Source organism: Salvelinus namaycush, chromosome 15, assembly GCF_016432855.1.
Source record: "Salvelinus namaycush isolate Seneca chromosome 15, SaNama_1.0, whole genome shotgun sequence".
Taxonomy (NCBI): Eukaryota; Metazoa; Chordata; class Actinopteri; order Salmoniformes; family Salmonidae; genus Salvelinus; species Salvelinus namaycush.
In genome coordinates this window covers 31,584,290-31,606,443 of record NC_052321.1, presented here as the reverse complement: position 1 = coordinate 31,606,443, position 22,154 = coordinate 31,584,290, and the positions used below count along the sequence as shown (strand labels likewise).

Genomic DNA, 22,154 nt, shown 5'->3' with positions numbered 1-22,154 from the left:
CTGACGTGAAATGAGAGAAATGGTATCATGTCAATGGGCTTACAACATTTGGAAGGAGAGACAAACATTAAGAAATAAACTAAATGGATTTAGAAATCACTAAATGTACATATTTCAAATATGTGAATGTAGTTAAATATGTGAATATAGAATATGAATATATCTGTGAGACCACATATGTTAATTCCTGACAATGATAACAGATAAAGTGAATAATGTACATACTGTAAGGTTTGTATACTGTACCTGTTGGGGTGGCCACAGTGCTCCAGTTTAGCGCCAGTCTCCTGAAGAGACTCTACTTTCAGCCGCTGGTTCTCCATGTCCAGGTCTACAGAGTCCAGCTTCCTCAGGAGGACCTCGGTGGCCTCCTCACTCTTCCCAAAATCTTTGGACTCTAACATTGGTCTCTGCTCATCCATCCACAGTTGTAGTTCTGAAACCTAAAGAGAAACGTAAGCTTATAAAAGGTTCTTCAGTGGGCATCATATCTGGGTGGCACATAAAAGTCCCTCACTGTAGAAAGTTGGGTAGAAAAATGTATTGGGAGAGAGTTTTTGTGGATTGTGGAACCTGTGTTTGTGTCCAAAGAGAATGTATAGAGAGTATGGTCAGTGGTCACAGTTATCTACCTCAGAGAGGAAGGTCTGTATCTTCAGAGCCTCCTGTAGCAGTCGGCCCCTGTTTTCTGACTCTGTCTTCAGGCTCTCAAAAATCTTCTTGAGCTCAGCCAGCTTCTTGCTGATCTCATGCGAGGCAAAGTGTCTGCCCCTCACCAGGTTCTGCCCTGCGGTCTGGACAGCCTGCATCAGAGGGGTACGGCTCGCTATCTCTTGCACCAGAGCCTGCACACACACACACACACAGACACAGAGGTTCAACCAATCAACCAATGGAATCTTACATGCATAACACTTTTTACAAATACATTTCTCACAAAGTTCTTGACAGAAACCCAAGCCTAACGTTGTTGTTAGTATCTTAAAATACTCTAGGATAGGGGGCAGAGTTTTCACTTTGGGAAAAATTGCGTGCCCAATTTCAACTTCGTTCTACTCATCCCCAGAATATAAGATATGCATATTATTAGTAGATTTGGATAGAAAACACTCTGAAGTTTCTAAAACTGTTTGAATCATATCTGTAAGTATAACAGAACTTATGTAGCAGGCAAAACCCTGAGGACTAACCATTATTTTATTCTATTTTTTTAAGTCACTGTCTGTTCAATGAGTTTTCATTGGGAGGCCAGATTTCTAATCACTCTGTTCTCAGTTCCTACTGCTTCCACTGGATGTCTCCAGTCTTGGGAAATAGGTTGAGGTTATTCATTTGTGCAATGAAGAAGAAGGCCATCAGGAAGTAGAGTAACGTCTTGTGTACTGTTTGAGAGTTGCGCAAGACTAAAAAATGTAGCGTTTGTTTGTTGATCTCCTGTATTGAAAACCGATAGACCCGTCTTCAATTTGATCGATTATTAACGTTTACAAATACCTTAAGTTGTATTACAAAAGTACTTTGAAATGTTTTGGCAAAGTTTAGAGGTAATTTTTTAGATATTTTGTAGTGACTTTGCGCAAATTGGAAGCTGTTTTTTTCTGGATCAACCGCGCCAAATAAATGGACAATTTGGATATATATGGACGGAATTAATCGAACAAAAGGACCATTTGTGATGTTTATGGGACATATTGGAGTGCCAACAAAAGAATCTCGTCAAAGGTAATGCATGTTTTATATTTTATATATGCGTTTTGAGTAGCGCCGGCATGGTTGAAATATGCTACACTCTCTTTGTTGACATTGTGCTATCATCAGATAATAGCATCTTATGCTTTCGCCGAAAAGCCTTTTTGAAATCTGACATGTTGGCTGGATTCACAACGAGTGTAGCTTTAATTTGGTATCTTATATGTGTGATTTAATGAAAGTTTGATTTTATATAATATTTTTGAATTTGGCGCTCTACATTTTCCCTGGCTATTGGCCAGGTGGGACGCAAGCGTCCCGCTATCCCAGAGAGGTTTTAACTGCAAACTGGAACATTGACCATCCCTGTCTCTGACCTGATGTTTTTTGACCATAGACTGAGTACTCTGTAGGGAGGTTCCCCAGTCTTTGGCGGAGGCAGAGGGCAGTTTGTCCTGGACCCAGACCAGCTCATCCTCCATGTCACGGTAGAACTGGAACAACAGCTGCCAGGATTCTAAGGTCTCCCGTCGGTTTTGCAATGGCTCAGCCAGACTGTTATATCTGCAATAACGAAGGTTGGTTAAAATCAGTCTCGAAGGACCATGAAAAAAAAAAAGACCCAAAACTTACTACTGTGTAAAACCCTTACATTTCCTTTCACAAGCACAGTCTCACAGCCATGCAGTATTGGTGTGTGTGTGTGTGTGCTCTGTTACATAGTAATAAATGTGTGTTTTGTTAATCTGTCTCGTACTCTGACTAATATTTAAATGTAGTTGGGGAGAATCAAAGACATTATATGCTTTGCCAGTATTATTTATATATCTTTGACAAAAAACAACAACGTACCTATTGACAGTTTGGCCTACTCGTTGCTGGATCTTCTGGGCCAGGAAGTTGCCCTTGGAGCTGAAGTCCTTGGCTGTATCCACCAGGCCCTGGATCCTCTCCAGATAGCCATCCACTACCTCCTCCAGGTCCTGTAGAGCCTTCAGCAGCCTGCTGACTGACGGGAGGTCAGTGCCACAGTCCTCGTTGGTTACTTCAACTTCTACGGACCCAAGCCACTCCTCGATGTCGTCCAGAGAACGTTGGAACTTTAAAGCCTGGTGGTAGAAAAGAACAAATTCATAGAAGAATTATAGCTTAAAGACCAAGAGCAGTCAAAATGTGTTTTATATCATATTGTACAACAGCTGATGAAACTAACACTGTAAAAGTATGAAGGCATTTGATCAGTGTTATTTCCTAATAGTTGCTGGTACAATCTACACAAGACCTTCTATTCAGCAGGTTTTGCATGGGTGGAGTTTTGGCTTGCCTCGTGACATCAACAGCCGATATAAGTTAATATAGTCCAATAACAAAAGAGAGTCTAACTCCGACCACTCCCAAACAGTCCTAGCTAAATTCTTGTTTGAGAATTATTTTTGTTAAAAAGCTATTTTTGTTTCTTTTCAACCATTTTAATGGAAAACTATAAAAGTCAGGTATTTAATTGTTGCCCAAAAAATATTTGATATTGAAATAAAAACAGCTGCATTCGGCCTTTAAAGCAGAATGCTTTATTACTTTACCTGGAGGGGATGTTGTCTCTGCAAATACACTACAAGACCAAAAGTATCTGGACACCTGCTCGTCAAACGTCTCATTCGAAAATCATGGACATTAAAATGGAGTTGGTCCCCCCTTTGCTGCTATAACAAACTCCACTTTTCTGGGAAGGCTTTCCACTAGATGTTGGAACATTGCTGCAGGGACTTGCTTCCATTCAGCCACAAGAGCATTAGTGAGGTCGGGCACTGATGTTGGGCGATTAGGCCTGGCTCGCAGTTGGTAGCGTTCTCCTGGCATCAGCCAAACCCAGATTCATCCGTCGGATTGTCAGATGGTGAAGCGTAATTCATCACTCCAGAGAATGTGTGTCCACTGCTCCAGAGTCCAATGGCGGCGAGCTTTACACCACTCCAGCCAACGCTTGGTATTGTGCATGGTGATCTTAGGCTTGTGCGGGGCTGATCGGCCATGGAAACCCATTTCAGGAAGCTCCCGACAAACAGTTATTGTGCTGACAATGCTTGCAGAGGCAGTATTGCAACCCGAGGACAGACTATTTTTACCCGTTTACATGCATTAGCACTCGCCAGTCTCGTTCAGCACTCGCCGGCCCCGTTCTGTGAGCTTGTGTAGCCTACCACAAGCTGAGCCGTTGTTGCTCCTAGACATTTCCACTTCACAATAACAGGACTTACACTTGACAGAGGCAGCTCTAACAGCGCAAAACTTTCACGAACGGACTTGTTGGAAAGGTGACATCCTATGACGGTGCCACATTAAAAGTCACTGAGCTCTTCAGTAAGATCATTCTATTACCAATGTTTCCCTAAGGAGATTGCATGGGTGTGCTCGATTTTATACACCCGTCAGCAACGGCGGGTGTGGCTGAAATAGCCTAATCAACATACTTTTGTATGTGTAGGCGACCAATAAAATTTGATTTGATTTTTAGTTTATCATCTCATAAAAGTTACATTCTCTTTTTCACAGTATCATCTACTGTATCTATCATCAAAGATGAGTACAATACGTCTATGAGGTGCAAATACCTGGTAGGCCTGCTGCAGACGAGATTTCTTCTCTTTACAGTTGTTGAGGAGCAGGTCCCAGCCATGGTTAAGGTCCTTCAGCCACAGTTTGATCTTCCCAGGAGTGGAGTGACCCGCTGCTATCATTCTCTCACCCTCCTGTGGGTGAACATTGACTCAGTTAGCAGTGACTGGTCTAGGCAAGTGTTATTAACTGTACTGTGGATAACATCTGCCGAGACACTGGTCTCAGAACAGAGGACCTTGCAGATTCTATGAAGGACAGGGAGCTATGTTATTCTATCTTAAGGTGTATTGAGCTGTCATAAGCCATAGGCAAGTACTGAGATACTACTCTGTGATTAATGTGCACCGAAAGCACTTCTTCACACATACCTTAGTAAGAGTGTCAACTCGGTTACGGTTCGCTAAGATCTCAGCCTCAAAGCTCTGGTGTTTCAGTAGTTTGGCCTGGAGGTTGATGGGGTCTCTCCAGCTTTCATCCAGGGCCACTGCATTCCGCTCATTGAGCCACGAGCACACCTGCAGGTTTCAGTTATCACACATTACTTTACAGGTTCAAGGTACTACACATTACTTACAGTGCCTTCAGAAAGTATTCATACCCCTTGACTTATTCCACATTTTGTGTTACAGCCTAAATTCAAAATGTATTACATAGATTAGTTCTCACCCATCTACACACAATACCCCATAATGACAAAGTGAAAATGAAACACAGAAATATCTAATTTACATAAGTATTCACACACCCGATGCTATGAACCTCCAAATTAAGCTCAGGAAGCATCCAATTGTCTTTTATAATCCATGTCCCTACAACTTGATTGAAGTCCACCTGTGGCCAATTCAACTGATTGGACATGATTTAGAAAGACACACACCTATCTCTATAAGGTCCCACAGTTGACAGAACATGTCAGAGCTGAAAATATACTATTAAGTCCAAGGACCTGTCCGTAGACCTCAGAGATAGAATTGTGATGAGGCATATATCTGGGAGAGGGTATAAAACAATTTCTAGAGTGTTTAAAGTTTCCATGACCACAGTGGTCTCCATCATTGGGAAATGGAAAAAATATTGAACTACCCAGACTCTGCCTAGAGCTGGCCGTCCAACCAAACTGAGCAAACGGGCAAGAAAAACCTTGGTCAAGGAGATTATCAAGAACCCAATGAACACTCTGACAGAACTACAGAGTTCCTTGGCTGAGATGGGAGAACCTGCCAGGACAACAGTCTCTACAGCACTTCACCAATCTGGACTTAGTGGGAGTGGCCAGACAGAAGCCACTCCTGAGAAAAAGGCACGACAGCACGCCTGGAGTTTGGAAAAAGACGTGAAAGACTGAAATCATAAGGCAAAAGGTTTAGTGGTCTGATGAGACAAAACGTTTTGGCATGAATGCAAAGCGCTATGTCTGGAGAACCAGGCACAGCTCATCACCCATTTAACACCACCCTACCGTAAAGCATGGTGGTGGGAACATCATGCTATGGGGATGCTTTTCAGCGGCAGGGACTGAGAGACTGGAAAGAATAGAGGGAATAATGAAAGGAGGCAAATACAGGCAAATCCTTGATGAGAACCTACTTCATAGTGCCAACAACCTTAGACTGGGACGAAGATTTACGTTCCAATAGGACAATGACCCCAAGCTTACAGCCAAAGCAACACCGGGATGGCTTCAGAACAAGAATGTGAAAATCCTTGAGTGGCCCAGCCAAAGCCCAGACTTGAATCCCACTGAAAATCTGTGGAAAGACTTGAAGATTGCTGTTCACTGCAGCTACCCATCTAATTTAACAGAACTTGAGAAAATCTGCAGGGAAGAATGCGAGAAAATCCCCAAATCAAGAAGTGCAAAGCTGATAGAGAAATACCCAAGATGACTCAAAGCTGTAATCGCCGCCAAAGGTGCTTCTACAAAGTATTGACTCAGGGGTATACTTATGTTTTAGTCTTGCATATCAACCTCATCGACCCACACTAACATTGAGTTGGTTAAAGCGGACTCATCAAGCAAACCCAACTTCTCATACCTCATAGCTGCTACCCAGGAACTTCTGGAGTTGTAGAGATTCTTCAAGAGCCTTCCGGCGAACCTTACTCATTTCCAACAGTTTTCCTTTTCTGGAGAGAGGCATGGTTTTTGAGTCAGGTATAGCAAACAAAGGCAGAAGAAATCATTTCATACACCAAACAATATCTTTGTATATGGGCAGTCTTTGAAAACAGGGAAATATTTGGCTCATAGTTCATTGTTGGCTTCTACCTGAGCAGCACAGACTTGCTCTTGCACTTGATATTGTCCAAGTCAAAGTGTTTCTGCTGGATCAGCTGTTGGGCGAACCGCTCCACTCCTTCCACCTGCTCCATCTGAGCATCCAGAGTGTTCTCAAACAGGGCTTGCTTTCTCTGGAGGGTCTCCACATCAGAGAGAGAACTCTGCAATAATCAATCAATGTCACAATTTAAACAACACATCTGATGCAGCCTTCATAAGTCCTTTAAAAAGGCCTACATAAATTGTTCACACATAATTTACGAGCAAATACATTGAGTTCCTACCCCAAGGTCTTCATTGGCCAGAAAGGCCTCCTTGTTGCTCAACCAGCTCTCACTCTGCTCCATGTAGCCAAGGAATATCTGAAATGAAAACAAGATTTATGTAACTTTTTAAAATGTATTTTACCCTTATTTTATTAGGTGCGTTGACTGCCAATAAGCAATAAATAAGCAGGAAAACATGCCTAATGTTCGATGAGCTACATTCACAACATAAATTGTACAAATGTCTCTAAGTTAGGGTTACCTGTAGGCCTAGAGCCTGATCCAGAGTCTTCTTCCTGTTCTGCCAGGTCTGGCTCAGACCCATCTTGGCCTCTTCCAGCTTGGTCAGAGACTTATTGATCTCTGATGATGAGCTGTGTCCAGACTTTACCAGACTCAGGCCAAAGTCTCTGACAGAGTCGATACGCTCCCCCCGTGCATCAATCTCAGTCTAGAACAAATTAACACATTTCATCTCTTCCGGAAACATACATTTGCAATTTAAATGGGTCTTATGTTAGTTTAAAATATTTGGGGGATTTTTAAAAACTTTTATTTAACATCACTAGGAAAGGTTGAAAACCTCCTTTCCTAGTGAGACCTAGAAAGATAAAACAGCAAGGAGACCTAGAAAGATAGCCAAGATAACTTGAATATCATAATCAGTCATCACCTTCCAGTCTTGATGTTCTACTATGAATCGCTCTGCTTCGTTCTTGCTCTTGGGCAGGCCTTTCTCTCCCATCTCAGAGCTCTGCTTCAGGGTCCAGTCCAGTAGGAGGCGCTGGTTAGCCTTGAACAGCTGCAGCTGGTGAGCCTCCTGCAGCCTCTCCTTCCTGTAACATCACTTCCTATTAGTCTCTCTGCCGCTTCCCCATACCCCATAATAAAACAAGAGGAAGTAGATGGTGTCCTAACAGAGCACACACATCTATACTGTCATAATGACTTGAATAATGATTCCATTGTGTCATTTTTGCAAGATCAAAGTACACTATATATACACAAAAGTATGTGGACACCCCTTCAAATTAGACGATTTGGCTATTTCAGCCACACACGTTGCTGACAGGTATATAAAATAAGGCACACAGCTATGCAATGGCCTTATAGAAGAGCTCATTGACTTTCAACATGGTACCGTCATAGGATGCCACCTTTCCAACAAGTCAGTTCGTGAAATTTCTGCCCTGCTAGAGCTGCCCCGGTCAACTGTAAGTTGATGCCAAGCGTCGGCTGGAGTGGTGTAAAGCTCGCCTCCATTGGACTCTGGAGCAGTGGAAACGTGTTCTCTGGAGTGATGAATCACGCTTCACCATCTGACAGTCCCACGGACGAATCTGGGGTTGGCAGATGCCAGGAGAACGCTACCTGCCCCAATTGCAGAGTGCCAAATGTAAAGTTTGGTGGAGGAGGAATAATTGTCTGGGGCTGTTTTTCATGGTTCGGGCTAGGTTCCAGTGAAGGAAAATCTTAACGCTACAGCATACAATGACATTCTAGACGATTCTGAGCTTACAACTTTGTGAGATCATTGTGGAAGAACTTGATTGACCTGCACAGAGCCTTGACCTCAACCCCATTGAAGACCTTTGGGATGAACTGGAACGCCAACTGCGAGCCAGGCCTAATCTCCCACGTCAGTGCCCGACCTCAGTAATGCTCGTGGCTGAATGGAAGCAAGTCCTCAAAGCAATGTTCCAACATCTAGTGGAAAGCCTTCCCAGAAGAGTGGAAGCTGTTATAGCAGCAAAAGGGGAACCAACTCCATATTAATGCCCATGATTTTGGAATGAGATGTTCGACGAACAGGTGTCCACATACTTTTGGCCGTGTAGTGTATCACGTTGGGAAAGAGTACATATTTTCAGGATATTTCAGTTACTATTTGCAACACACCTGAGTTTAATGTCCTTCTCTAGCTTCACAAGGCCGGTTTTGACCTCTTTCTGCTTTTTGCTCAGTTTGTCGGCCATCACAGACTGAGCTTTCAGGCGGTCAGCGGTGTCCTTTTCCAGTGCCTGGCAAATCAACACAAGACCAGGATGCAATTACTTGTCTTTCAAATATTCGATTCAATTCACCTATATTTTTCTGTTTCACTGTTAAACGCATTACAGTATATCAGGCCATGTTGTGGCTTCTTCTCACCTTGCCTCTTTCCTGTATGACTCCAGCCTCACGTTCAGTCTCCTCGTGGCGTCGTATCAGATTCTCCACACTCTCCACATCCCAGCCACAGTCCTGGCCTTGCAGCAGATGCATCTACAATAGGAATCCCAGCAGATAGGAATGAAATACAATATGATGTGGACACTCTTTCAAGACAACAAGGGTGTGTCATGGCGTTGCCTTGTTGGTGAGGTTTATGACCCCCATAAATACCTTTCCCCCTTTCCTCTCTCTACTCTATAGATTTGACTCTTGGAAAAGCCCTTTGTTAACATTGAGAGAGTCTGGTAACATCAAAAGGGTGGGGAACGGAAACATATTTCTCTAATCCAACCAGTTGAAAATATCTGTTGGTACTTAAAGAATATGATATCAGATCCGTTGTCGTCTGAGACATTATTACTGATGATAGGATGACATAAACTGTATATTGGAAAGTCTACACATTATAGTTATCAGATTCACATGGAATTGTTGTGCAATTTAAATGTTTAAATATGAAACGATGAAATGTAATTTTAGCTTCTAAATGAGAGAATTGTTTTCATAAGTGAACTATGCTCAACTCAGTGGCCCCGCCCATGTGAACAGACATTGGTTGTAAACTATGAAATACGCCCTTCTCTCCACCACTACAAAAGCCCGTTGACGAAAAGTCAACCTTGTGTTCCCGATGACGTGAGGACTGCTGTCCATACGTTTAAAAGGGCTAATATCAACTACAGAACTAAGCCAACCTCAGCGTGAGCTCTGGTTGTGAATGGTTGAACGACTACAACCTAACGAAATTAACATTGTGTTCCTGGTGACGTGAGGACTGATGTCAATGTATGATCCATCCTGTGTATATGCAATTCTGTGTGATTATTTAGGTATTTAGTAAATAAATAATTAAACCACATTTGTATTGCTGATTCAACTTGTTATCCAGGGTTCGTGAAGATAACCGAGAATTTTACGACGTTCAGATGAGACTGAATAAGGTGACGATTAATAATTGACTGCTAGGGCCTCCCGAGTGGCGCAGTGGTCTAAGGCACTGCATCGCAATGCTAGCTGTGCCACCAGAGATTCTGGGTTTGAGCCCAGGCTCTGTTGCAGCCGGACGCGACCGGGAGGCCCATGGCGCGGCGCACGGGTTAGGGAGGGTTTGGCCGGCAGGGATATCCTTGTCTCATCGTGCACTAGCAACTCCTGTGGCGGGCTGAGCGCAGTGCACGCTGACACGGTCGCCAGGTGTACGGTGCTTCCTCCGACACATTGGTGCGGCTGGCTTCCGGGTTGGATGGGCATTGTGTCAAGAAGCAGTGCGGCTTGGTTGGGTTGTGTTTCGGAGGACGCATGGCTCTCGACCTTCGCCTCTCCCGAGTCCGTACGGGAGTTGCAGCGATGAGACAAGACTACTACCAATTGGGGAGAAAAAAGGGGTGAAAAATACAAAAAACATATAAAATAATAATAATAATTGACTGCTATTGATATAAAAGATTACCAGGTCTTTAAACATGGTGCCGTGGTGCCCCGACTTTCTAGCTAATTACATTTACATGATTAGTTTAATCAGGTAATATTAATTACAGAGAAATTACTTTATAAAATAGCTTGACAGGTGTATACTCAAATACTGTACTCTGAAACTGAGATCTGTGATATCTTCTTATGACATCTGTTACAGTAAGTCATACATAAGAAACTTAATGTTAAGTAGGTTTTATAGAGAAGGGCTAAGATGAAGCCATTCCAACCTTCTCATTGGCTCTCTCCCGGACTTCATCCAGTTCTCTGATGAGAGAGTGGATCACCAGCGCTGCCTCCAGCTTCTTCTTATAGCTGCTCAGGTTGCCATGGAACTTACTCCATCTGATGGAAGGTGTGGTGAAAAGAAAAGGTGTTAGAGCAGGTCCAAAAAATATATAATTATACTACAGTATGTGTACAGTACATTACAACTTTTCTGGTTGAAAAAAGGCATCGGAACCTGTGAGCTGTAGAAATAGTTTTCCTCTTGAAGGACAAACATCACCACAGTCATCATCATCATCAACTCATTTTCTCAGTAGGCTGGGTGTCACCTGTCATTAAGCTGCTGTCTGCGCTGTTTCACTGTGGCCAGTTCGTCACTGTTCTGCCTCTCCAGCCGAGCAGCCAGGTTGTTGATGGCCTTGATGTGAGCATCGTCCACTGTGACTTCCTGAAATAAAACGCACTCAATTCAATTTTCCAATTCTCCTTCTTGATAAGGGTCACTAAACTCACCCAAAGTTCCAAGACCAGCAGCGATGGCAAACGCTAGTACTGTAAATGCCGTATGTTCGTTCAGAAACAAACTCACCCCAGAGCCTGATCCTCTAAACTCATTCAGTTTCTTCAGCAGTTGGAGCCCATGCTCATAGTCTGTGCCAACATCCCCTATGTTTATCATGACCTCCTGAAAAAGAATAGAACACATACAACAAAGCTATGTGAAAAATTAATTATTTCCATGTTTGTGTTTTATATTATCAATATGCGAGACATGCTGACAACTACTGGTATCGTGGTAGCTCCTGCATTCTTCTTGCAATCCAACGTTTTGTGGTTGCATTCTCATCTAAAGTCTCACGTTGCCATACTGCCTACTCATGAAAGTTCCTTCATACATTGCTCTTCTAGGTGGTGTGCTCTGACAAAAGGTTGTTGTTGACGGAAGTTTAACACATTTAACACTGAAACTTGCATCTGATTCAAGTGTGCAGGGACTTCTTTTCATAGCTCTTCTAGGACTCCTTGTTCTAGTCCATGCTTACCTTCTGTCTGATCCAGACCTCCACCTGGTCCACCTTCTGCAGGAACTCCAGGAAGTCTCTGTTGTCTTCTAGAACCTTCCCCCTGGCGGCCACCGCCAGCTTCAGCTCCTCCCAGTGTTTCTCAAGAGCTGCAACACTACGACGAACCTCCTGGGACTTAGGGTGATGCAGAGACACCAGCTCCTCACCAGCCTAGGCCAGCACAGGGGTCAGTTTGAGTCAGCTCAAACATTGATACATGAATCTCTATGACATATGACTTATGAGACATTATAAAGGCTCATACATGCTTATAAGAAGTTGTAAAGGATTATAAGGATAAAGTGTTACTGAACTATGTACTGTAGTTATCGCTGACAAGAAACCCTCCCCAGTGTAGTTTAATAACAGCTCATACCAGCTGCACTGAGTCAATGATTCTGCTGTGGGCGAGAATCTCTGCCTCAAAGACTTGATGTTTTTGGAGCAGTTTCATCTTGGTCTGCAGGTTGCTCAGGTCCACCTTGGAGTCCTCCTGCATCTTCTGCATACGCTCCGACACCCACTCCTCAGCCTGGGCCAAAGACAGACATCATCACAACATCGCTTCATCTACCACAGGCAGACCTTGGTTCAAATTGTAATTATTTTATATCATTATTTCTCTCTAAATACTCCATCTACACTTGATTGAGCTTTTCTGGTGCAAGGGAACTAATGGACTAGTCTCGAAGTGCAAGCTCATCTGGCACTCCAGGTCAGCCAGGCTCAACGGGTGAAAGTAGTTGAAAGAAAACAAATAGTATTTGAATCATTGATGAATAAAAGAACTAGACTGCTTCCAAGATGGCCGACCGTAGTTTTCAACGTAATCTACTCTCATTCGCATACACCGTTTCGTGGTTGTTAACATCTTTCTTACTGCGTCTGCGCACTAGCACTCAGTGCACACTGGACAGACAGCAGTATTGCGCGAACATGCTCTGGGAACTCTGTCAGAGCGTGCTAAGCACGTGGACAGCTAAACAAGCCAACCAGCACTTCCCCTGGCTAGCTGGGCTCATGATGTCAGAGCATGAATATAAAATGTTAATATCTTTAGCTGTATGTGATGGAAAAAGAATTGGCCTCAGCTACAATTATTTAAATAATTCAATGGATAGTTTGTACTCAAAGGTGATGACTAAAGTGTCTTCTTAGGAATTTTCAAATTGGACTTTTCTATGGGCCGTCTACGGGAATTGTCTTTCTGGGCCAGACATCAGTTAAACTGCAGTACCGAAGCAAAACTGTAAGTGCAGTCAAAAGCGTGCTTCTGGCCCGGAACCCTGGCCCCTGGATTGGAACCCATGTCTGACCACAGGTGATGTGTGGTACTGTACCTCGGCAGCATTGCGGTTGAAGATGCAGAGCAGCCTGGAGATGGCCAACTCCTCTCTGCGTTTGATTGACAGTCCCTTAATCCTGCTTCGCCTCTCCAGGAGGGCCTTCAGCTTGCTGTGGATGTGGCCGGCTTTCTCACGACTGAAGTCTTCCTTCTTCAGTCTCTCAGCAAGGTCCTTCAGCAATGATATCTAAAGAGCAATGACAGTGCTGTGGTTGAACAGGCTGAGACACATACACAGAACACTTGACAGTGTATGTTATATCATAGATGATTAAATTCACATGTTTTTTAATTAAAATAAAAAAGTTTTATCCTCCTGAAATTTTTGGAATTTGTCAAGCAACTAGTTAGTGATTTTTTTTTTTACCGTGATTTCTGTGTTAATATGTAGGAATGAAAAATACTCTTCTCTTTTGTATGCTAGTGGTGTGTGGCAAACCTGAAAATGTTGACTCAATAGTAAACTTTGTAAACCAAATTTGGCACAGAGGCAGATGCATGTACCCTGAAAATATATATATAATATAAACGTAACATGAAAAGTGTTGGTCCCATGTTTCATGAGCTGAAAGATCCCAGAAATATACACAAAAAGCTTATTTCTCTCAAATTTTGTGCACAAATTTGTTTACATCCCTGTTACTTAACATTTCTCCTTTGTCAAGATCATCCATCCACCTGACAGGTGTGGTATATCAAGAAGCTGATTAAACAGCATGATCATTACACAGGTGCACCTTGTGCTGGGGACAATAAAAGGTCACTCTAAAATGTACAGTTTTGTCACATTACACAATGCCACTGAGGAGTATTTCTGTCTGTAATAAAGCCTTGTTGTGCGGAAAAACTCATTCTGATTGGCTGGCTTCCCAGTCGGTGGGCCTATGCCCTCCCAGGCCCACCCATGGCTGTGCCCCTGCCCAGTCACATGAAATCCATAGATTTAGGCCTAATTCATTTATTTCAATTGACTGATTTCCTTATATGAACTATAACTCAGTAAAATTGTTGAAATTGTTGCATGCTGCGTTTATAGATATGGAGCAACCCCAGATTTGGCCCCTCGGGGGCGTAGCAGCCACTATAACACAATCTACATAACCAAGTTGTGATCATCATCTTTCAGATGCAATTGGAACAGAGTTAATAGCCCATAATGTTCCAAAGTTAGAGTTAAAAGTGTGATGGCACCAGCGCCCATATTGCCAATATCAGTAGGCATTTTACGTCGTACAGGTATGTCAGATTAGCTCAATCGCCAACTTTTTCAGCCTCTAAGTACCATAGAAACAACCCTTTGAATGAATAACAGACAAATGTTCATAACAAGAGGCCATGGATGAAATTAATCAAAATATCTGTTCAAATCATGAAAAACATACAAACATGTCTATTTTGATACATCACATTTTGACCATAAATGTGTAATAAAAAAATCAAATGCTTATTTGGGGGAATTTTAACTATTTACTTAAAAAAAAGTGTTACTGCTTGACGGACAGTATCTATTTGAAATTATTACCACAGTCTCTCTTTGAAATGATTACCAATTGTATCTCTTTGAAATCATGACTAATTATCAAAAATTATCCCAGTTGGCGTTTTTAAGCAAAAATTATGTTAGCGCTTTCCGAGTTAAGGACAATGGGATAGTGTACTTCATAAAGATGGACAGCAGAGGATTGAAGGAATTCAGACCTTGTCCTCCTGAGTGCTGAGGAGTTTCTCAAAGGCTTCATGGCGTTTTATGAGTCCCTCTGTCTCATCAACTGACGTCCCCAGATCACTGTTCTTCAGAAGGATCTGGAAGGAAAAACAAGAAGTTGGGGGCATTTAAAATATGAACATGTACCGCAGCATAGGAGAACATGTGTTTTGCTTCAAAATGGATGTAATTGCACCGTCAGGGGCTTGCACTGACAATGTGAGTCTTGAAACAGAGCATATATTCTTTGATTGACCAGCTTTGACCTCTGACCTCTTGGGAGTTGGTGATCTTCTCCATGCTCTCTGTGTCCCTGTAGAAGACCTGTTCCAGGTGGGTCCCCTCCAGGCCTCTCTGTTTCCTCTCCCAGTGGCCATGAAGTGAGTCCCTCTCCTCCTGTAGACCACTCAGCTTATCCTGGACCTGGTAGGAGGAAGACACCACACATTGCCAGCTTATTTAGGTACCATTTATGTAAAACCAACTCTCTCCTCTTGTATGTATTCAAGCCTCAGAATGCTGGGACAGTAGAAAATATTTGCACAGAAAACATTGAGACATTTATAGGAATACAGAGTGTGTATATGCTCATACAATGCGTGTAATTCTGCTGCAACTGAATTGTGTTTCTGTGACAATAAAGAACTACTAAATTGAATACCTCTCTTGCGTTGTGTCTGTCCTGCAGCTCCTGCCCCATAGCCACAGCCTGGGCGTAGGTCTCCTCCCGGGCCACGATCTCAGCCCACAGCTGCTGGTGCTGGGCCAGGTGCAGGTCACAGGTGGCCACGTCTCTAATAGACTCCTCCGCTGTCATCCCACTCAACACCTGGGCACACCACAGAGCATAGTCCTGGACCTAGAACACCAAAATAGATTGATGTTAAAACCAACATGCAATACATACATCATGTAATATCCAAATCAATCACTGTAACAAAAACTAGGAAACTCTTAATGCTGATTTCCTAGACTCAAATTAAATCTACCCCTGGACTAAAAAGCACGTTCAATGTAGAATCGCCATTGACAATGCTTATTAGTCCTGGTAAAGGCGAGAGAGAGTTTGCAAACGTAAATGGTGTCTCTAATGGTTAATATGGAGTCAGTTACCGTGTTGAGGAAGAGGTAGCGTTGGCGTGCCCGTTTGAGGTCTCCCTCCCTCTGGTCCATGTGGAGGCGTAGCTTCTCCCAGTGCTCCACCACCTCCTGTTGTTGATCCTGCAGGAGAACCCTCATCTCTGGGGAGCACAGGTCCAGGGTGGAGTCTGCCATATCCAGCAGCTCCTGGAGCTAAGAACAACCCATATGATAGGAAGATTCATAGATGGACAATGAAGACATGCAGGCAACCCCCACAACTGGCCTGGATGGTAATTTGAGCGACCTGTGCACCACAAGATTGTGTTAGCCCGCTGGGCTAAAACCTAGACCAGTCTAAGGCAAGGTTACTTATCACGCAAGCGTGGCTCACAAAACCACCTCCATTACAGTAACCACTGAGTGAAATATCCTCAAAGAACAGCTTAGAAAGCCCTAGCTCAATCGTTAGCTCAAGAAAATGGAAGAGTAAGTGACAGTTTTATACAATCTACAGTATAATACAGGGCAACAAAAAAAAACGGAATTCTGGGTGAACGGATTATCATTGATTGTATTGTTTGTTAAAGTGAGTCAATAAGAACATTTGTTCACAAAAGTTGTGGGTAAACTATTGATGTGTTCAGTACCTGCTGCTCGTTCCCTGCTAGCACGTGGACTAGAGCCTCGTGTTTACGAAGCTGCAAAAGCACCCCTCGCAGGTCCCTGGCGATGTCATCAGGAATGCTCTTGTACCTCTCCTGTGGTGGTTGGAGAGAGAGCGAGAGAGAGGGGGGGATGGATGGATGAGAGAGAGAGAACACAGACAGAGGATGAATCACACAAACTCAATAATAATTTATCAGCATGCATTTGCTAAGCAGTAGTAACTTTTATTTGCATTACACAATTCGATTTTACCCTCACACTTAATTTACATGGTGTACTTTCAGTGAGCATTACACAGCTGATTGTTTGTCTGAGTCAGATCAGTGCCTTAAATTAAGTTGATGCCCTGACACCACACGGATAAGGAGCACAGTAAACATTGTAGGTCAAGACTGATAATTTTACACAGAGATTAACTCTATATGAACTCTGAGCAACACTGAGCCTCTCAGCAAGTCACTGAGCTATTATACACTACCGTTCAAAAGTTTGGGGTCACTTAGAAATGTCCTTGTTTTTGAAAGAAAAGCACATTTTTTGTCCATTAAATTGATCAGAAATACAGTGTAGACATTGTTAATGTTGTACATGACTATTGTAGCTGGAATTGGAATATCTACAAAGGCATAGAGGCCCATTATCAGCAACCATCACTCCTGTGTTCCAATGGCACGTTGTGTTAGCTAATCCAAGTTTATCATTTTAAAAGGCTAAGTGATCATTAGAAAGCCCTTTTGCTATTATGTTAGCACAGCTGAAAACTGTTCTGATTAAAGAAGCAATAAAAATGGCTTTCTTTAGACTAGTTGAGTATCTGGAGCATCAGCATTTGCGGGTTCGATTACAGGCTCAAAATAGCCAGAAACAAAGAACTTTCTCCTGAAACTCGTCAGTCTATTCTTGTTCTGAGAAACGAAGGCTATTCCATGCGAGAAATTGACAAGAAACTGAAGATCTTGTACAACGCTGTGTACTACTCCCTTCACAGAACAGCGCAAATTGGCTCTAACCAGAATAGATAGAGGAGTGAGAGGTCCCGGTGCATAACTGAGCAAGAGGACAAGTACATTAGTGTGTCTAGTTTGAGAAACAGACGCCTCACAAGTCCTCAACTGGCAGCTTCATTTAATAATACCCGCAAAACACCAGTCTCAACGTCAACAGTGAAGAGGCGACTCCAGGATACTGGCCTTCTAGCCAGAGTTGCAAAGAAAAAGCCATATCTCAGACTTGCCAATAAAAAGAAAAGATTAAGATGGGCAAAAGGACACAGACACAGGAAGATTGGTGAATTTGAGGTGTTCAGATCACAAAGAAGAACATTTGTGAGATGCAGAAAAAATGAAAAGATGCTGGAGGAGTGCTTGACGCCATCTGTCAAGCATGGTGGAGGCAATGTGATGGTCTGTGGGTGCTTTGGTGGTGGTAAAGTGGGAGATTTGTACAGGGTAAAAGGGATCTTGAAGTAGAAAGGCTACCACTCCATTTTGCAACGCCATGCAATACCCTGTGGACGGCGCTCAGTTGGAGCCAATTTCCTCCTACAACAGGACAATGACCCAAAGCACAGCTCCAAACTATGCAACTATTTAGGGAAGAAGTAGTCAGCTGGTATTCTGTCTATAATGGAGTGGCCAGCACAGTCACCGGATCTCAACCCTATTGAGCTGTTGTGGGAGCAGCTTGACCGTATGGTACCTAAGTGCCCATCAAGCCAATCCAACTTGTGGGAGGTGCTTCAGGAAGCATGGGGTGAAATCTCTTCAGATTACCTCAACAAATTGACAACTAGAATGCCAAAAGGTCTGCAAGGATGTAATTGCTGCAAGTGGAGGATCATTTGACGAAAGCAAAGTTTGAAGGACACAATTATTATTTCAATTAAAAATCATTATTTATGACCTTGTCAATGTCTTGACTATATTTCCTATTCATTTTGAAACTCATGTTTTCATGGAAAACAATGACATTTCTAAGTGACCCTACATTTTTGAACGGTAGAGTATTTATTTGATTTAACCTTTATTTAACTAGACAAGTCAGTTAAGAACAAATTCTTATTTACAATAACGGCCTACACCGGCCAAACCCGGACGACGCTGGGCTATTTGTGCACCACCCTATGGGACTACCAATCACGGCCAGTTGTGATACAGCCTGGATTCGAACCAGGGTGTCTGTAATGACGCCTCTAGCTCTGAGATGCAGTGCCTTAGACCACTGCGCCGCTCACGAGCCCTACTTTCAAGGCACTTTCTAATTCATCCAAAATATACGTATTTATGCTTAAACTGTACCTCAATATGTCCTAAGGCATCGGTGAGATCTCTGTAAAACTTGTGACACTCCTCGGCTTTGAGTAAACGGTCTTTGCGGTCTTTGGCCAAGTCCTGCAGTTCCTCCCATGACAATCTATCAAACAGGAGGGAAACAAGACAAAAACAACCGACTCAGGTCATCAGGTAAGATCTCTTTAACATGACTTTCATCCCAATAGACATAGCTGCTTGAAATGACATCATCATTGCAACAAGTTAACAAGCATGTAATGATGTCATTTCAACCAGATTTGAGTTGTATTTCGTCATTTGAATGTGGATACATGCATTGTTAATTTGTACAGTGGACTGGTAGTGTGAGCAATAAAGAATATCGATTAGGTGCCCATACCTGAGCTGATGTTGTGTGTCCCTGATGTTGGAAGCTTGAGGGTGCTTATGTTGAATGAGACTATCAGCAAGCTCTTTGCAGCTCCGCATCCTATCAAAACCCACGTCCAAACGCTTCAGGAAGGCCTCAAATTTACCATTCAGTAGCTATCATCGGAAACCAAGAACATTTGTTAAAATTTTCAATGACAAATGCCACATTTTGGAAGAAATAGGCATTACTCACGCTCACAATCTGGATAATATTTTCCAACTGAACATTTTGGAGATCTGTGCAAATATATATAGACAGTAGTGGTAGATGGTATTTCTCACCACTACATGTTCATAGTCATTTCCGTAGTCCTCAGAGGAGGCTATCTGTCTCTGCTGTGTGATCCAGTCGTCCAGCTCTGAAGACTCCCGTCTGAACTCATGGAGGTGGAGAGCCTCCCTCAGCTTTTGGCCCCTAAGAGAAGGTAGACAACTCCTCTGTTACACTCACCCATAACATATGTCTCCTCGAGGTGCCTGTTGTTTGGGGGGGGGCATCAAACCATGATCTCATGGCATCTTTGTATCAAATGTCATGTGTTTGATTGCTTGAGCTCACCTGACTTGGGCTTGGTGTTGCAGCTGGCTCATCTGACTGCTGATGCGGCTGTATGGTCTATTGACCTCGTCCAGGTTCCACTCATGGACGGCTGACTCCACACTATCCCCCAGCTCCTCCACCTGGGCCTCCAGCACCTCCATCTGCCCCTCCACCGCCTGCAGGACACACAACAGAGACAGCAGCATTACACAATCCATGCTCCTCACAGTGCAGCTGCATTAGACACCATGCTCCTCACAGTGCAGCTGCATTAGACACCATGCTCCTCACAGTGCAGCTGCATTAGACACCATGCTCCTCAAGGTGCAGATGCATTAGACAGTGGGCCCTAGATCTGTAGATGCTTTAACCAACTCCTCTGATTATCACAGCATACTATGGCCATTCAACAGATGGCTTTATCCAAAACAGCTATATCCAAACAACAGAACTGTTGACAGTGACGTATAGTTTGAATACAGCCAGTCAAACACAAGAGAACAGGAGAATGGGGTTACAGTACCTGATGTTGCTTGATAAGGCTCTGGGTGGCTAGATCGTTCTTGCCATACTCATCAGTGCTGACCAAAGCTAGAGTCTCAGAGAGACGGATTTCCAGCTCCGCACAGTCAAGCAAGATCTAGGAGCAAAAGAGTACAGTGATGAGGTATAATGATTATTGTCCTTCAGAGGTACAGTCTAAAAGAAATGTGAGATAATGTCTAGATGCTTTTTATAGTGGAGATCGTGATTATAAATTGCATGGCTGGACTGATGAGACAGTGGATTGCACAGTCAGATGGAACAGAGTAAATAGGTATTTTAACATCATAGATTTAGCCGGTGGTAACTTGTGAAATAGACACCGGCTGGAATGCGGTTTTAACCAATCAGCATTCAGGATTAGAATCACCTGTTGTATAATCATGAATAAAACCTCTTTGGATCCATCACAATCAGGATTCTGCTTTCCTGTTGGCCTTACCTGTTCTCTAGTGATGGCCCTGTTCAGGTGGATGGCCCTCTTGTCACAGGCTGCCTCTAGCTCCTCCCACTCTGTGGCCAGGTGTGTATTCCTCTGCTGGACTTCCTCTCCATCATATTGGCTGGACTTCTCCAAGCTCTGCCCCTTCTCCAGGATCCGGTTCAAGTGTTTACGGTGAGCGTTCACTTCAGCCTGCAGCTCCTGATCACAGAACACACATTTGATTTTTGTCAGGGACGATGCAGAACACATATATTGCACTAGCTTTAACTCATTTACATCTGTCCACCCTGGGCAGGAAACAAACTAACCAAAAAGACTGGATGAGAGTCACTCTGGATAAGAAGCAACAAAATGACTAGATATAAAATGTAAATCAAACTTTGTCATTATTTTCTTGTTACCAGACTGATACCTTATGTTTCTGCATGAGGTTGATAGCCCCTGCCAGGGACTTGTCATAGTTGGTGGAGCCAGTGGATGGGTAGTGTTCGGTTATCCAGGAGAGTTCTATGTCTACATCATGATAGAAGCCAAACAGAGCCACGGACGCCTCCAGCTGGGCCCTGCGACGATCCAGAGGCTTCTGCAGCGACTTGAACCTGCATACAGAGATGATGTCTCAAAAATATCCACACTGATTATGAACAGGGGACAGATGTTTTTTCAGACCATGTTAACCTGAACAGGAAAAACTCTGGGCCCTAGAAAGAGAACTAGGTTAGCTAATTCAATGCATTATTGAATCAATCAATAAATGGATCAATCAATGGATCGATCAGTGGATTGCTTTACTGCTACTAATTACAGATCATATTAATCAGTCCTTACTACTTACAGCTTCATGTACGTATCTGTCTCCTGAAGGATCCTCTGGGAGTCAAAGTGGTTAGTGGCCAGGTGCTTGGCCCGGGTCACGATGGTGTTGATCTTGTCAGCCAGTTCCTGGGCCTCGGCCTCTAGCTGCTGGTGCTCCTTCAACAGCTGGCGGCTGGAGCGAAGGTCGTGACCTTTGGCTGCATTCTGCAACATCCTCTGGATGGCGTCGATCTTCAGCTTGGCATCCTGGGAACAATGTGATTACAATTTACCTTGTTCTCAGGTTCAATTGCTACCTCATATAGATAGAGAGAGAGCTGGCTGGTGGACGAGACCAAATTATGATAGGCAACATAAGCATCATCAACACATTTCAATTTATGGTAAAGAAATAACTAGGTATATACTGAAAAATCACTTTGTAAAATAGTAATAACCTATGATTGACCTATTTGTTTTATACCAGTGGAAACAGTA

The 22,154-nt window shown here is 43.2% G+C and overlaps 1 protein-coding gene across 1 annotated transcript in view; it reads right to left on the bottom strand.

The window, feature by feature from the left end:
• The window catches only part of sptbn5 (spectrin, beta, non-erythrocytic 5), a 57,945-nt gene that overhangs the window by 6,808 nt on the left and 28,983 nt on the right, over positions 1-22,154 (bottom strand). The window contains exons 26-57 of the mRNA XM_039009105.1: positions 21,697-21,923; positions 21,274-21,460; positions 20,859-21,059; positions 20,397-20,513; positions 19,892-20,049; positions 19,615-19,747; positions 19,301-19,446; positions 18,928-19,042; positions 16,612-16,722; positions 15,995-16,174; positions 15,543-15,740; positions 15,155-15,304; positions 14,875-14,979; positions 13,172-13,363; positions 12,208-12,363; positions 11,811-12,002; positions 11,357-11,452; positions 11,097-11,215; positions 10,770-10,884; positions 9,004-9,117; positions 8,752-8,873; positions 7,526-7,688; positions 7,115-7,303; positions 6,871-6,948; positions 6,575-6,747; positions 6,342-6,432; positions 4,674-4,820; positions 4,299-4,436; positions 2,542-2,798; positions 2,067-2,253; positions 633-845; positions 247-443 (exon numbers count right to left, since the gene is read on the bottom strand). Coding sequence (XP_038865033.1) covers positions 247-443; positions 633-845; positions 2,067-2,253; positions 2,542-2,798; positions 4,299-4,436; positions 4,674-4,820; positions 6,342-6,432; positions 6,575-6,747; positions 6,871-6,948; positions 7,115-7,303; positions 7,526-7,688; positions 8,752-8,873; positions 9,004-9,117; positions 10,770-10,884; positions 11,097-11,215; positions 11,357-11,452; positions 11,811-12,002; positions 12,208-12,363; positions 13,172-13,363; positions 14,875-14,979; positions 15,155-15,304; positions 15,543-15,740; positions 15,995-16,174; positions 16,612-16,722; positions 18,928-19,042; positions 19,301-19,446; positions 19,615-19,747; positions 19,892-20,049; positions 20,397-20,513; positions 20,859-21,059; positions 21,274-21,460; positions 21,697-21,923 — 4,967 coding nt within the window. The remainder of the gene's footprint in view (positions 1-246; positions 444-632; positions 846-2,066; positions 2,254-2,541; positions 2,799-4,298; positions 4,437-4,673; positions 4,821-6,341; positions 6,433-6,574; positions 6,748-6,870; positions 6,949-7,114; positions 7,304-7,525; positions 7,689-8,751; positions 8,874-9,003; positions 9,118-10,769; positions 10,885-11,096; positions 11,216-11,356; positions 11,453-11,810; positions 12,003-12,207; positions 12,364-13,171; positions 13,364-14,874; positions 14,980-15,154; positions 15,305-15,542; positions 15,741-15,994; positions 16,175-16,611; positions 16,723-18,927; positions 19,043-19,300; positions 19,447-19,614; positions 19,748-19,891; positions 20,050-20,396; positions 20,514-20,858; positions 21,060-21,273; positions 21,461-21,696; positions 21,924-22,154) is intronic.